The sequence below is a fragment of the Saccopteryx bilineata genome, chromosome 2, assembly GCF_036850765.1.
Source record: "Saccopteryx bilineata isolate mSacBil1 chromosome 2, mSacBil1_pri_phased_curated, whole genome shotgun sequence".
NCBI lineage: Eukaryota > Metazoa > Chordata > Mammalia > Chiroptera > Emballonuridae > Saccopteryx > Saccopteryx bilineata.
Genome location: NC_089491.1, coordinates 304,742,019 through 304,757,462, shown reverse-complemented (window position 1 = coordinate 304,757,462; position 15,444 = coordinate 304,742,019). Strand labels below are relative to the sequence as shown.

Sequence of the window (15,444 nt, the reverse complement as noted above, 5' to 3'; positions counted from 1 at the left end):
GATAGGTCTCTTGCTATAAGAACACAAACCTTGGTTAAAACTGGATACCTGAACAAACCCACTAAAGCAAACAATAATCTTTAGACAACAATACAACTGCTATTTATGTTCAAGCTTTGCATTTTTGGCCAAGTACTAAAATCTTCTCTTTAACACATAGTGCAACAGTGAAATGACTCTGTCACTGGGTGTATTTTTTTTTAATCACAAAGAATATTTCTTAAAGTGTCTTAATAATCAGAGTAAAAATATTCCTTAAATAAACTTTTGTTCTAGGAACATCTGCAAGGAAGCATGTTGTCTTGAGAGAAAAATATGCTGTAATTAGAAGAAAACTGCCTAAGTAAAATACCGAGGAAGCAAATCTAGATAAAAAGGCAGAGATTAAATTTCACTAATTTATCAACTTCTTAGCACACTAAGGCTCCTAACCCTCACTCCCAGAGCTCATGCTATCAGTACATGGAGGATCAAACTCACAGATCTAGCTCCTAATTTTATAAGGCATGTCAAGTCTGTCATCAACTGCGTACAGGCCTCGTGAATGCATGCTTTCTCTAGACCTGCTGAACCCCTTAAACTCCTGCTTTAAACACGAGCAGTAAGCAGGCACACCAGAAAAAAGAAAAAAGCAAATTGAATAGTGTGGGAGCAGCATTTAACACCCTAGGAGCAATCCCGTCCTATAGCAGGGCTGGTAGGCATTGGGGTGGGTGTGCAGTGGTATCCTACACAGTAGCAGGAAGCCGAGAGATGCACTTCATACCATACTTCTATGAAGAATGGGAAGAGAGGTGTATGGAAAGAAAAATGTTCTATCCCCAAATAAAAACAGAGTACAATTCGTGGGATCTGAATGTATGTACATTTATGGCCTAAAAGAATTTCAAGTCTCTGTTTTCATAAAGGAAAAAATCTCAAGCCTTTGTGAATGCATTTCACATTAACTGGTACTTTATTTGCTTAAAACCTAAACATTGTCAGTTTGAGAAGAAATCCACTGTGATATATAAATCTTGCCATTTAAATTTTAGGTTTTTTTTTTTGACCCTTGGTAAAATTTTATCCAAGAAACAGGATACATATATATTTTAAAACATGAACCATTAGAGAATAAAATAGGAAATTAAGCGTGATTTTAAGTTTTGCCCCTTTTTTTTTTAAATTCCTTAAAGATTGTAGCAGAATAAAACAATTACTGGCTCTGAATCTCTTTGAGATAACAAGCGATAAAAAAAACAAAAAAAACCCACACCCTTAAACAAGGTTAGGTAACCCATTCCCTGCTCTACCCCCAAGGTAAAAAATAAACTTGTATTAGATGACAATTGATTTTTTTAAAAGTCCACGTAGAGAAAGAAGCAATCATTTTTAATTAAAACCCTTCTGTTTTTTGATCACTGCTCAACTTGCCACTGTTTAGCAAGAAGCTACATTTCTAGTGTTCATCTCAAATCTTATTGCTTTACAACTGTGGTATACCATCCATTAAAAATAAAAAGATGAAGCAGTCAATCCAGTGATTAATTTGACATGGCTTTCATTGAAAAAGGAAGGGAAGAAAGGGTGGTGGCAAAGAGAGACCTATAGACAAAAAGGTAAATTAAACATACAATGGTTTCCTTTAAAAAAAAAAAATTTAAAGAGAGAGAAAATGTTATTTTCAACAAAAGGAAACAGAAGCACTGAAAGCCCATGAGTCAAGCCATAGCCAAAACCATGTTCTATCTTATGTAGGTTTTCTCCCCCCTTCTTTTTTTCTTCTCTTTTTTTTTTTTTAAATAAAATCTCTCCCAAACCACCATCACTTTTAATCCTCCCCAGACTGGGCTTCATCCTCAGACCCTTCGTCCCCAGACTTCTCGGGTGGAGGGCTGGCAGATGCTTTCTTTTCTGGAGGGCTTTCCGGTTCCTCATCCTCTTCTTTAGGAGAAGGAGTCTTTTCCTTTGATGCTTTTGAAGCTGTGGGGCGACCCACTTTCCCTTTGCCTTTCACAGGACTGGGTGTCACTGAGAGAAGGAAATGCCCATTTGGAGAATGGGAGAAAAAAAATGTCTTTAATAAAACAGCAGCTACAGAACAAAACAATCTACATGAATAAAATCTATAAAGACTTACTGAAAGTCAAGGTGGGCACTGGTTTCCAACCACTTTTTACCAGCACTGTAAAGTTACATTAGCAGTAATGCTCATAATAAACAAACAAGATGCTACAGAAACTGCACATCATCCTTAGTGGCTTGTGAAACAAAGTGCTGTTTATGTTTAAAAAATGGGTCAAGAACAAGAAAAGATATGACAATGAGTAGAAACTGAAGCCATCAAATAACTTTTGACAGTTCCAGGATTCCCAACAGTAAGAATTGATGAGCAAAAGGTTTAAAAATCACCAGTTCCATTTGCCAGAATAAAAAAAAAAAAATCTAGCTTTCTGATTTAATGATAAACTAGCTCTGATTAGGCCACAAGTCCTCAAGGAAAATGAATACATGTGGTCAAGCGTGGTTTTATTCTGCTAGCACAGAAACTGGTGTAGGGATCAAAACACAGAACTTAAATTGTGTACATTTCCACAATTTCAAGACCTCACCAGCTTCTGGGACTGGGACACTGGTGGAAAAAGGGCAGTTGATGCAGTGTTTCTAACATCATGCCTGATGTAAATGAATCATCCTCAAATCATGCTTATGTAGTAGTTAAAGAACAGGGCTAACTCCAGCCGGACTCTTGGAGAAGCTAGAGTTCTTATTAATAAATAAGTGACATTTCCAAGTGTACATGACAGGATCCTTTCAGAATTCATTTATTCTTCATTAAGTATACGGCCAATGCCAAGCCTACTGAAAAATTTCTGTAGAGAAAGTTTATTAGTTTGTGATATTTTTCAAAGCAGTAATTTCATTTCAATCCTGCAGAACTTACCTGTAGCCTTTAGCCTGGGTTTGGGCATTTTCTTTTCTTTTCTCTCCGGTTTGGACTTCTTAACGATCTTTTTGTTTTTCTTTTTTGAACTGCCATAGTCACTATCATCATCATCTTCCATTAGAAAATCTTCATCACTGCCGGAATCTTCTGAGAGGAAAGAAAAATTTCAACATCCAACTTAATGTATACATCCTTACAAGTGAACAAAGGGAGAGAGGGCTAAGAATGACTGGAGGAGCGGATCTGGGAGTCAAACACACTTGGGTTCTGTGTGCAGCTGTTAGAGTTGTCATCTGTGAAATCGGTTTAGCATGCCATGAGGGTTACATGACTGACTTGTTTGAAGAATAAATTGAAAACAGGAAGGGATAAAATTTAACCTGAATAAAAATTGAAGCCAACAAGTAACTTTTGATAGTTATATCATTCCCATTATAGTACTGGTAAGACCAGGGAAATAAAACTGAATCAACTTGGTGTGTTTGGTCCAACTATTAATAAATGAAAACAAGAAAACTATATACACAAAAATAATACATATAACTGACCCTCTGAATCTTTTACAATATCAATAGATATTAAAACCATCATCTCTTCTAACAGTAAGTAATGTAAGGGACTATTTGTGACATTTAGCATCCCCCCTCAATGCCAAAGTAATCAAGGTCACATACTACAACTATGACCAAAGCAACAAGTCAAGTTTACGTACTCTCCTGGAATGGTGCCTCGTCCTCTTCTTCTTGTTCTTCTTCACTGCCCACATCTTCCATGAGCATTTCTCTCTGTTTAGAAGCTGCTTTAGAGGCTGCCTGCCGTTGCTGGCGCACATTTTTATGATCTTCTTTTTCATCTTCACTGTCCTCTGCAATATCAAAGTGTTATGATGCACTGATCTAAGAGTTGCATTTATTTGACAACTCACTAGGAAAGCCAATGAGGTGTCCATTATGAGATATAGCCAGCAGTTTTATTTCATTCCAAAAGAATAAAGTCTATCCTTAAAAATTCCTATAAAAGAGCTAAAATTCAAATAATGAACTTCAATAAGATTATGTACCCTGCTATTACATATAAAATAACACATGTAGTTTTAAGTAAAAATAAAGCTGAATTTAAGTATAAACATGCTTTTTGTAACACACTTAGACATATCATTGCTTTGCCCTAAAATTCTGTTATCTATGTTGTTTTTAGAAACTAAAGTTAGTATCGGCCCAGCATGTGCAAGTCCCAGGTTCGATTCCTGGTCAGGACACACAGGATAAGCAATCATCTGCTTCTCTATTTCTCCTCTTCTCTCTCTCTCTCTCTCTCTCTCTCTCTCTCTTCCCCTCCTGCACCATGGCTAGAAAATTTCGAGCAAGTTGGCCCCATGCGCTGAGGATGGCTCCATGGTCTCACCTCAGGCACTGAAATAGCTATTACAGAGCAGTGGCCCCAGCTGGGCAGAGCAACGCCCTATAGGCTTGCCGGATGGATCCTGGTCGGGGTGCATTTGGGAATCTGTCTGTCTGCCTCCCTGCCTGTCACTTAGTAAAAAAAGGAAAGGAGGAAAAAAAAAACCCCAAAAATACCCCCCCCAAAAAAACTGAAGTTAAATATTTTCAAACGGAAGAGGGGAAGACTGTCTTCCAAATGTATTTACTGTAAGATCCAAAACATGTAGACCCTTCCTGACCTCTGGTGGCACAGTGAATAAGGCAACGACCTTGAGTGCTGAGGTTGCGGGTTCAGGGCCGTGGGCTTAATTGGTCAAGGCACATATGGGAGTTGATGCTTCCTGATCCGCCCCCCTCTCTAAAATGAATAAACTGTTTTGAAAAAACAAAACAAAACAAAAAACACATAGACCCTAAAGTAATGCCAAACTACTATTCTTTTAAAAGAGTGAGATATGGCTATGTTTAAAACATATATTTAGATCAATTAGATCTTAATACAAGTTTATAAAAATATGCTTTCACATATATAGTCTATTAATTAAAAAAAATTCAACACCTATTTGTGTTTGTGAATAAATCTGGTTAAAGGGCAGGTTGTCAGCCTACTGGCTGTTGGTCAAGGCATATCTGTTTTAATCTCTACCTATAACCCACTTCCTGGACTTTGAGGCTCCCTCATTCTGTTAAGGTTAAGCTGTTGCTCTTCTGGAGACACTTGTAGTCCTATTAGCCTTGCCACGTCAGTGTTCAAGTTATCACTTTCACTGCCAAAAACCTCATCTACAGACAAAGAGATACAGAGAATAGAGCTGACTTTGGTTAACTCAAAACTAAACCCACCTGGTAAGTGGGTTTACTTAACACTAATAAAGAGGTATTCATCTTGAAATGATCAATAAATTAATAAATTTAAGGGATTCAAACTCAGATACACAAGGCAGATGAAAGTGCCTGTTATCATAACATTGCAAGACTGTGCATAAGGTTAATATACTTTCTTTTCAACTTAGGCAGTCAGATAACAGGCTTGAAAAAAAATAAAAGCAAAACAGTCCAGTGGAGTGAACTCAGTGGAACTCCGTATCTCCTTGACACAGCAGCTGTGCTTTAAGGGAGATCCAGGAAGGCAAATGCAGGGGGCTGTGGTTTGGAGCAACATGGATTAAGTCTCGATTCTTAGATGAGTTAAAATAAGAAAATACCAACAATAAGTCATCAACACTTAATACTTTATTTAGCCATATAGTGTTCTCATCAATTATTAAGTTAAAATTCTTACAGAAAAAACTTTCCTCATGCTGTTTCAAAGTACTACTGCCAGCTGAAAGGAGGATTGAAACTAACCTTTGTTTGCTTTTCAACCCAGAGCTGATCACTCCCCCTTTTTACGCATTTTACTTAGTATTACATGTTCTTATTATTCTATTTACTATAGTTTGATGTCTTTTATTCATATAAATGTTTTCAGTCTTGACTATGAGAATAGTATGATATGTACCGGAAAATATGTAAAAATAAACAAACAAAGAAACAAACAGAAAATTCCCCTAATATCCCACCTAGATCTATTCTGAAGTGGGAAAAAGCATAAATATGTTAAAATAAACAAACAAACAAAAACAAGACAAAAAAACCCAAAAAACTTTCACAGGTGACTGCAATAAGCCACCAGGACTGAAAATCACTACCAGCTCTTCAAAGATGAAAACATCTTTGTAATACCAGTATTTACAATAGTGCTAGCAGCTAGGCATTACTATAAAACACTTATTAAAATGTCCAATGAGCGTGACCAGGCGGTTGCACAGTGGATGGAGAGTCGGACTGGGATGCAGAGGACCCAGGTTCGAGACCCCGAGGTCGCCAGCTTGAGCGCAGGCTCATCTGGTTTGAGCAAAGCTCAACAGCTTGAACCCAAGGTCGCTGGCTGGAGCAAGGGGTTACTCGGTCTGCTGTAGCACCCCCCCCCCCATCAAGGCACATATGAGAATCCAATCAATGAACAACTAAGGAACCGCAATGAAGAACTGATGTTTCTCATCTCTCTCCCTTCCTGTCTGTCTGTCCCTATCTGTCCCCGTCTCTGACTCTGCCACAAAAATAAATAAATAAATAAAATGTCCAATGAATAGACACACAAAGAGAATTATACCTATTACATTAAATATTTTTTATTACCTGCTGAGTGAGAATCATCCTTCTTGGTCTTCACATCTTTTTCTTCAGAGTCTTCACTAAAAGGGGAAGGAATAAAAAAATTTAAGTTGTTAGATCAAAATATAAGTGAATGCAGATCTGTGGTATCTGACTAAAGAACACTGAAGAAAACCTCCTTTATATATAAAATTCAAACAATACTGATAAGTTGCTTCCATTATTTTCTTACTTTACAGGAATGCTGGTGAGTAAGCACAGTTTTTATCTATTTCAGGAAAATACTGCTTCCAAAAACCCAAAAGGAAAAAGGAAGGCATCTCAGCATAGACTAATAATTTCTCACCTGTAGATAAGGCTTAGTTCACAAAAACATTTATTAAGAAAAAAACTCTTGGCCCTGGCTGGTTGGCTCAGCAGAAGAGCGTAGACCCGGGTGCAGAAGTCCTGGGTTCGATTTCTAGTCAGGGCACACAGGAGAAGTGCCCATCTGCTTCTCCCCACCTCTCCCCTTCCTCTCTCTATCTCTCTCTTCCCCTCCCATAGCCAAGGCTCCATTGGAGCAAAGTTGGCCTGGGCGCTGAGGACAGCTCCATGGCCTCCGCCTCAGGTGCTAGAATGGCTCCAGCTACAATGAAGCAACGCCCCAGATGGGCATGTCAGGTGGATCCCAGTTGGGTGCATGCGGGAACTTGTCTGACTGCCTCTCCACTTCTAACTTTGGAAAAATACAAAAACAAAACAAAACAAAACAAAAAAACTCTTGTTAGAGGCAGAATATAAAAATACTACAATTATACAGTGTGTCAATTGTAGTAAAGTAGGCAAGTAAATGAACAGCACCAAATATAGATACAAAAAACACTAAATACAATTACTAAAGGAAATTGGACTTCAGTTATATGAATTACAATATGCATAAAAGTTTACCTAAAACAAAATTATTAACTAAATATTTTTTGCCTCCAATATAACTACATATCAGAAACATGACCAAATGGGCCTGCTTGCCTTGTATCCTGAAGAAAATAAAAGTAAGCTCAAGATCACTACGCCTGACCAGGCAGTGGCGCAGTGGATAGAGTGTTGAACTGGGATATGGAGGACCAAGGTCTGAGACCCAAAGGTCGCCAGCTTGAGCCGCTGAAGCACTCCCCCCCCCCCCCCCCCCCCCCCCGTCAAGGGACATATGAGAAACCAATCAATGAACAACTAAGGAATCGCAACAAAGAATTGATGTTTCTCATCTCTCTCCCTTCCTGTCTGTCTGTCCCTATCTGTCCCTCTCTGTCTCTGCCACACACAAAAAAGATAACTTCAAAATAAAATAAGGAGTTTAAAAGTTTAATGAAAATATAAAACAATTCTTAAAGTCACAAAGACACACATTTTATGTATTCACAAATCTTAATCGGGAATCTGGGTTCTGATGTCCTGTCTTTGTCATTAATTTTATGATCTCAGGTAAATCATTTGGTACTCTTCAATGCTAAAATTTTATGATTCCCAAGAGAAATTCTGACAAACAAAAAAACCCAATCATACATAAAAACTATCTTCATAGCTCTCCTTTCTTAAACAGCAGTTCTTGTAAATCTCTTTTGGTATTACCCATAATCTAGACCAGTGGTCCCCAACCTTTTTTGGGCCACGGACCGGTTTAATATCAGAAAATATTTTAACGGACCGGCCTTTAGAGTGGGACAGATAAACGCACAAAATAAAATTATGCAGCTGGCCTGACCAGGCGGTGGCACAGTGGATGGAGTGTCGGACTGGGATGCAGAGGACCCAGGTTCGAGACCCTGAGGTCGCCAGCTTGAGCGTAGGCTCATCTGGTTTGAGCAAAAGCTCACCAGCTTGGACCCAAGGTCGCTGGCTCCAGCAAGGGGTTACTCGGTCTGCTGAAGGCCTGCAGTCAGGGCACATGTGAGAGGGCAATCGATGAACAACTAAGGTGTTGCAACGCACAACAAAAAAATGACGCTTCTCATCTCTCCGTTCCTGTCTGTCCATTCCTATCCATCCCTTTCTCTGACTCTCTGTCTCTGTAAAAAAATAAATAAAAAAAAATTATGCGGCTGGTGTAAAAACTGTGGTATTTTTAAATATAATTGTCGAACTTACGAGACAAGCGTCAAGAGTGAGTCTTAGATGGATGTAACAGAGAGAATCTGGTCATTTTTAAAAAATAAAACATTGTCGTTCAGACTTAAATATAAATAAAACGAAAATAATGTAAGTTATTTATTCTTTCTCTGTGGACCGGTACCAAATGGCCCACAGACCGGTACCAGTCCGCGGCCCGGGGGTTGGGGACCACTAAATGAAACTACCGAACTCAAGATTACTAAGCAAAGAGAAAAAGCAAACATATTTCTTTACTAAGCAGTCTGATCCAAGATACACTGATTCTGAAACCTTTGACTGTTCTATAGAAAATGTTTTTTATGCAAAATAAGCATTTAATTCACAAGTCTATGACAACGAGGAAGAATTACACAATTTTTCTCTAGTTCTTTTATTCTTATTATTTTCTCCTTTACTGTTAGTTCTTTTATTCGTAAGTTTATAGAAACCATTAATCCCTGAGTCCCATTACAGCAAAGCCAAGTAAAAGCTGAACTTTTAAGTAGAGATCAATGGAAAAATCAACATAATATGGTCTGAGGGAATAAACATACCAGACACTTAATTCAAATGGCAGTAAAAGCTGTATTTATTTCAACCACTCCTGACACTCTGGAGAGAATAATAAAATCAAATGACAACAACAACAAATATAGGCTAGATATTAATTACACTGAGGAGACATTGTAACAGGCTACAAAGAAGCTCATTCCTAGAATAAATATATTTCAGGTTGGCTGCTATATAAAACTGGATTAGAGATATATACTATGAAACTATGGAAGACTTGTTTCCCCACAGTATAATTTGTCTTATTTTTCCTCAAGATCACATTTCGGAAGTTCTCCAGGAAAGAAAGTATTAGATGCTAGCCATACAAACAAACAAAAAATATGAGGTAAATGTATGTGTTTAGTACTGTTATTTTGGCAAATGTAGCATCCTGTAAGTTGAGAATAGAAAGACTTCTGTCTGGGGCTTTATTATGTGATTTTAGTGTTTGACAAGAAATATCTTTGAAGAACCAGTAAGAAATATTATTTCAATGTCTTTGAAATGCTCATATTTATTTTTTTTAGATTTTATAAATAAAATTTAAACAACTGTGGTGGCACAGTGGATAAGGTGTCGACCTGGAACACTGAGGTAACCGGTTCAAAACCCTGGGCTTGCCTGGTCAAGGCAGATATGGGAGTTGATGCTTTCTGTTCCTCTCTCCCCCTTCTCTCTCTTCATTATTCTCTAATGAATAAATAAAATTTAAAAAATTTTTTTAAAGATTTTATTCATTTTAGAGAGGATAAAGAGAAAGAAAAGGGGATAAAAAGAAAAGGCAGCAAAACTCAGCAGACTATACACATTAAACTCAATAAGCTTTTGACCTTGGCTGGGTTACTCAATGGATAAAACATGGACCCACTGCTCCAGAGGTTGTGGGTTTGACGCCCAGTCAGGGCACATAGGAGAAGCAATCAATGAGTATACATAAAATGGAACTAAGTGAAACAACGAATTGATGCTTTTTTTTTTCTCTCTCTCTCTCCCACCCCAATCAATAGAAAAATGAAAAATAAAATTTAAAAAATAAAAGTAATTCTATAAACTTTAGTTATGATTCTATAAGTGATTTGTGACTGAATGTGAAAGATTACTCATTCTTTGATATTATTACAATAAAAATGTCAATACTAATCTTAGGTAACAAATTATATACTTAAACAATCTTTCTGTTTATGTTCAGAGGTTTAAGGGTAGCAACAAAGGCATTCCTAAAGATCACCCTGGATTCCAGGTTGAGACCAAGAAAGCCTCATGACCTTAAAGAGGCCAACCTCTAGACTCAGAAGGCCTGCCCAAGTTAAGATGAAGTACACAAAACATTAAGTGGACCATAAGCACCTTCCCAAAATAAATGAAAATTCTACCAAGTTAGAGATCAGAAACTACCCTCACTTCAGAGTGGATGACAGTGTAAGCAGCAACAAATTAAAAATGCCTCTTCCCTGGCTGGTTGGCTCAGCGGTAGAGCGTCGGCCTAGAGTGCGGAGGACCCAGGTTCGATTCCCGGCCAGGGCACACAGGAGAAGCGCCCATTTGCTTCTCTACCCCTCCGCCGCGCTTTCCTCTCTGCCTCTCTCTTCCCCTCCCGCAGCCAAGGCTCCATTGGAGCAAAGATGGCCCGGGCGCTGGGGATGGCTCTGTGGCCTCTGCCCCAGGCGCTAGAGTGGCTCTGGTCGCAACATGGCGACGCCCAGGATGGGCAGAGCATCGCCCCCTGGTGGGCAGAGCGTCGCCCCATGGTGGGCGTGCCGGGTGGATCCCGGTCGGGCGCATGCGGGAGTCTGTCTGACTGTCTCTCCCTGTTTCCAGCTTCAGAAAAATGGAAAAAAAAAAAAAAAAGCCTCTTACCTATCTTCCTGTGAATTCTTTCCAGATCGCCTCTTATTTTTAGCTTCTCGAGGAGATGACCGAATTTTCTTAGCTGGAGGTCCTGAATCTCTTCCATAATCTTCATCTGTACATTTTCCAAAATCAATAAACCACATTATAATTTTTACATGTTAAAATTATTAATGCATCTATCTCTTATGCTATTTAAATGATGAGTGGCAAGATTTCCCAAATAACTTTTTTTTCCCTTTCTTTCTTTCTTTCTTTTGTGTGACAGAGACAGATAGGGAGAGACAGACAGGAAGGAAGAGTGATGAGATGCATCAATTCTTCATTGCAGCTGGTTAGTTGTTCATTGATTGCTTTCTCATATGTACCTTAATAGGGGGTGGGGGAATGGGAGGAGGCCTCTAGCAGAGCGAGTGACCCCCTTACTCAAGCCAGCAACCTTTGGGCTCAAGCCGGCAACCTTGGGGTTTCAAATCTGGGTCCTCTGTGTCTCAGTCCGACGCTCTATCCACTGCGCAACTGCCTGGTCAGGCAATAACATTTTTTCATTAAAATAAATAAATAGCCTGACCTGTGGTGGCGCAGTGGATAAAACATCAACCTGGAAATGCTGAGGTCGCCGGTTCAAAACCCTGGGCTTGCCTGGTCAAGGCACATATGAGAGTTGATGCTTCCTGCTCCTCCCCCCCTTCTCTCTCTCTCTCTCTCTGTCTGTCTCTGTCTCTTCCTCTCTTCTCTAAAATGAATAAATAAAAAAAATAAATAAATAAATAAATTCTTCTGTTCCAATTCTATCACCTTAATTTAGTCATTTCCATTTCTGCATATTATCCTCTGGTCCTCATGTGTATATCTTAACATAGCCATAGCCAAATTATCTCTTATGTTATAGCCTACCCTTTTAATTTATTAAAGATTTCCCCATGTTGCCTGACCAGGTGGTGGTGCAGTAGATAGAGCTATCAACCTGGCACTCTGAGGACCCAGGTTTGAAACCCCAAGGTCAATATGGCTTGAGCATGGGATAACAGACATGACTGCATGGTTGCTGGCTCAGCTGGAGACCCCTGGTCAGGGCACATATGAAAAAGCAATCAAAGAACAACTAAATTCCACAGCTACCAGTTGATCCTTCTTCTCATCTCTCTCCCTTCCTGTCTGTCCCTCCCCTGTCAAATAAATAAATACAAATATTTCCCTATGTTTCTACATCTTAGTTACTTTATTACACAAAAAACTAAAATACTTCCTATTACAAGATACAAGTTTAGCCTGTGATTACAGCAGAAGATATATTAACTAATAAACACTACATTAGAATTATTTAACCCTTAAACTTTGGACTCCCAAAACCAGGTAAGAAAAAAATTATCCAAGCATTTATATCAATGATTTACTAAGGAAAAGTTAAAATCCATGCAAGTTCAACTTTTGTTTTGGATGACACAGATCTTGATATAATTGACAAACATAGTCTAAAAATAAAAAAGCTTTCTAAGAAAGTATATAAGCTGGTGATTTTTCCACTAGTAGGGTCCAACTTGTAATTTACTGAAATCACAAAACTTACCAGCATCATCAGATTCCTGAAACTGTGAATAATCAACGACCTTCCTATTTCTGTAGAAAGAAGAGATTCTAATTAAAATAATAAAAATGTAGGACTTTTCTAAGACATTAGAACGCACTTTTCTTTTTCATAAACAATTAGAATTGGCTCTCGAACATTCAACAAGTCCTCACCTCAGCCAAAAGGTTACAGGAACATGCAGCTCAAACCCAAAGTATTTCAAACTACAATTTTCATATTGCTCACCTCAATGGTAACTTAGATATTATTCTTTCCCACTAAACAACCTCCTACCTTCCTAAACACACATACAAAAAACAGCAAAATGATCCAAGCAACCATTTTTGTATATTCATTATACAGTAGTATATTTTCTTTCTTTTTTTTGTATTTTTCTGAAGCTGGAAAAGGGGAGAGACCGTCAGACAGACTCCCGCATGCGCCCGACTGGGATCCACCCTGCACGCCCACCAGGGGGCGATGCTCTGCCCCTCCGGGGCGTCGTCGCCCTGCCGCCACCAGAGCCACTCTAGCACCTGGGGCTGAGGCCAAGGAGCCATCCCCAGCGCCCCAGCCATCTTTGCTCCAATGGAGCCTTGGCTGCGGGAGGGGAAGAGAGAGACAGAGAGGAAGGAGGGGGTGGGGGGTGGAGAAGCAAATGGGCGCTTCTCCTATGTGCCCTGGCCGGGAATCGAACCCGGGTCCCCCGCACGCCAGGCCGATGCTCTACCGCTGAGCCAACCGGCCAGGGCCCAGTAGTATATTTTCTAACTGCAATATACACATATAAACGGTCTACCGGAAAGTTCTGTCCATTTTTGGAATAAAAATACAAATTTTTCTTACTGTCAATAAACTTTATTAAATAATTGCCATTATTATTAATGATTTCTTGCCAGCCTGAGGGCAATTTGTATATCCCATTTTTGAAAAATGTTTTATCTTTTGATGCAAAAAACTGAACCAGTGCTTGTTTGATATCTTCTTCATTTTTAAATTTTTGCCCTTCAAAAAACTTTGTAAGGACAAAAACAAGTGATAGTCAGAGGGTGCTAAGTCCGGGGAATATGGTGGATGCAACAGAATTTCCCAGCCTAGTTCTGCAATTTTTTGACGAGTCCCCAAAGCAGCATGTGGCCTGGCATTATCATGATGTAGTATGATGTTCTTCCTATTGAACATCGCCGGCCTCTTTTCTTGGACTGCTGTCTTTAAATTATCCAGTTGCTGACAATACCTTTCTGAATTGAGCTTTTTGTTTGGTTTTAAAAGCTCATAATGTATTGGTCCTCGAATGTCCCACCATATACACAACATTCTCTTATTCAGAGTCAAATTTGGTTTACAGGTGGAAGGGCTAGGTTTTTCGGGTTCACAATATGCCCTTTCCCTTACGATGTTTTCGTAGGTAACCCACTTTTCATCCCCAGTTATCATCCAGTTCAAGAAGGGATCGATTTTGTTCCGAGCAAGCAGAGATGTGCATATGACGACTCGATCATCCAAATTCTCCTGACTTAATTCATGTGGCACCCATCTTGAATATTTCCACACCAATCCTATCTGCCGAATATGGTCCGAAATGGTTTGCTGAGCTGAATTAAGCCTTTCTGCGGTCTCTGATGTTGTCAGAAAAGGTTCTTGCTCCAACATGGTCTTAACAACATCGTCATCGATCAAAGATGGTCACCCAGAACGTGGCTTATCAGAAAGGTCGAAATCACCTGTTTTGAATTTTTTGAACTAACTTCTGCATGTCCTATCAGAAACTGTACCTTCACCAAACACTTTTAATAAATTTCTACATGCTTCTGTAGCATTTCTTCCTTGTTGAAATTCGTAAAAATTACAGTGGTGTAAATGAACTTTATCAGTAGCCATGGGTACACTATCGCTTCACACATAAGACTAACATGAATCAACTTTGTTTTAGTTAATTTGCTATGTCAGTATGTATACATTAAGTGATAAAAATGAGAGGTACACATGCGCCAAATAAACATATGCTTATGTTTCGAAACTTGTTGTGATAGAAACGGACAGAACTTTCCGGTAGACCTGATATATACATGATAAACACAATTATTAGTTTTTTCAAGATGAAGTGATTACAATATATAAATAATGATGCCTGACTGGTGATGGTGCAATGAATAGTGTTGACCTGGGATGCTGAGGTCACAGGCTTGAGCATGGGCTCATCAGGTTCAGCATGGGGCCCCCCCGCTCAGCTGGAGCCCCCCAGTCAAGGAACATGTGAGAAAGCAATCAATGAATAACTAAGGTGCTACAACTACGAGCTGATGCTCTCATCTCTCTCCTCCCCCCCTTCCTGTTTCTCTCAAATCAAAAAAATATTAAAAATAGATATAGATAGATAAATAGATAGATAGATAGATAATGGTGACAGTAAGTTAAAGCTTGAGAAGGGGAAGAAAAAAAATACCCATTCAAAAAATTCAGAATTTTTTTTTTTAAAGAGAGGGAGAGACAGAAAGGAACAGAGAGAAGCATCAACTTGTAGTTGTGTCTCTTTAATTGTTCACTGATTGCTTCTCATATGTGCCTTGACTGGGGGAGGGGAATTCAAGACAGTGACCTTGGGATCACATTGATGTTCCCGTACTCAAGCTGTTGACCTCAAGATTTTGAACCTGGGACTTCAGCATCCTAGGTCGATGCTCTATCTGCTGCACTACCACCAGTCAGGCCAAAATATTCTTTTTATTAGTCTGTAATAAAAGAGAAATATAAAAATCTAACAAGTTTATGTATCTACTTGACTCAATGATGTTAAGTACTTCCTATTAGGTTAGGCA

General features: G+C 39.0%; 1 protein-coding gene across 2 annotated transcripts in view; it reads right to left on the bottom strand.

The window, feature by feature from the left end:
- Nucleotides 1–932: 932 nt before the first annotated feature.
- NUCKS1 (nuclear casein kinase and cyclin dependent kinase substrate 1) overlaps nt 933–15,444 on the bottom strand; it is a 36,472-nt gene continuing 21,960 nt past the window's right edge. The window contains exons 2-7 of one of the 2 annotated variants that reach the window (XM_066261560.1): nt 12,626–12,675; nt 11,065–11,170; nt 6,550–6,605; nt 3,639–3,791; nt 2,924–3,070; nt 933–2,010 (exon numbers count right to left, since the gene is read on the bottom strand). In XM_066261560.1, coding sequence (XP_066117657.1) covers nt 1,811–2,010; nt 2,924–3,070; nt 3,639–3,791; nt 6,550–6,605; nt 11,065–11,170; nt 12,626–12,675 — 712 coding nt within the window. In that variant the 3' untranslated portion in view covers nt 933–1,810. Of the gene's footprint in view, nt 2,011–2,923; nt 3,074–3,638; nt 3,792–6,549; nt 6,606–11,064; nt 11,171–12,625; nt 12,676–15,444 lie in introns of both variants that reach the window. The other variant, XM_066261559.1, reaches the window with a different exon arrangement.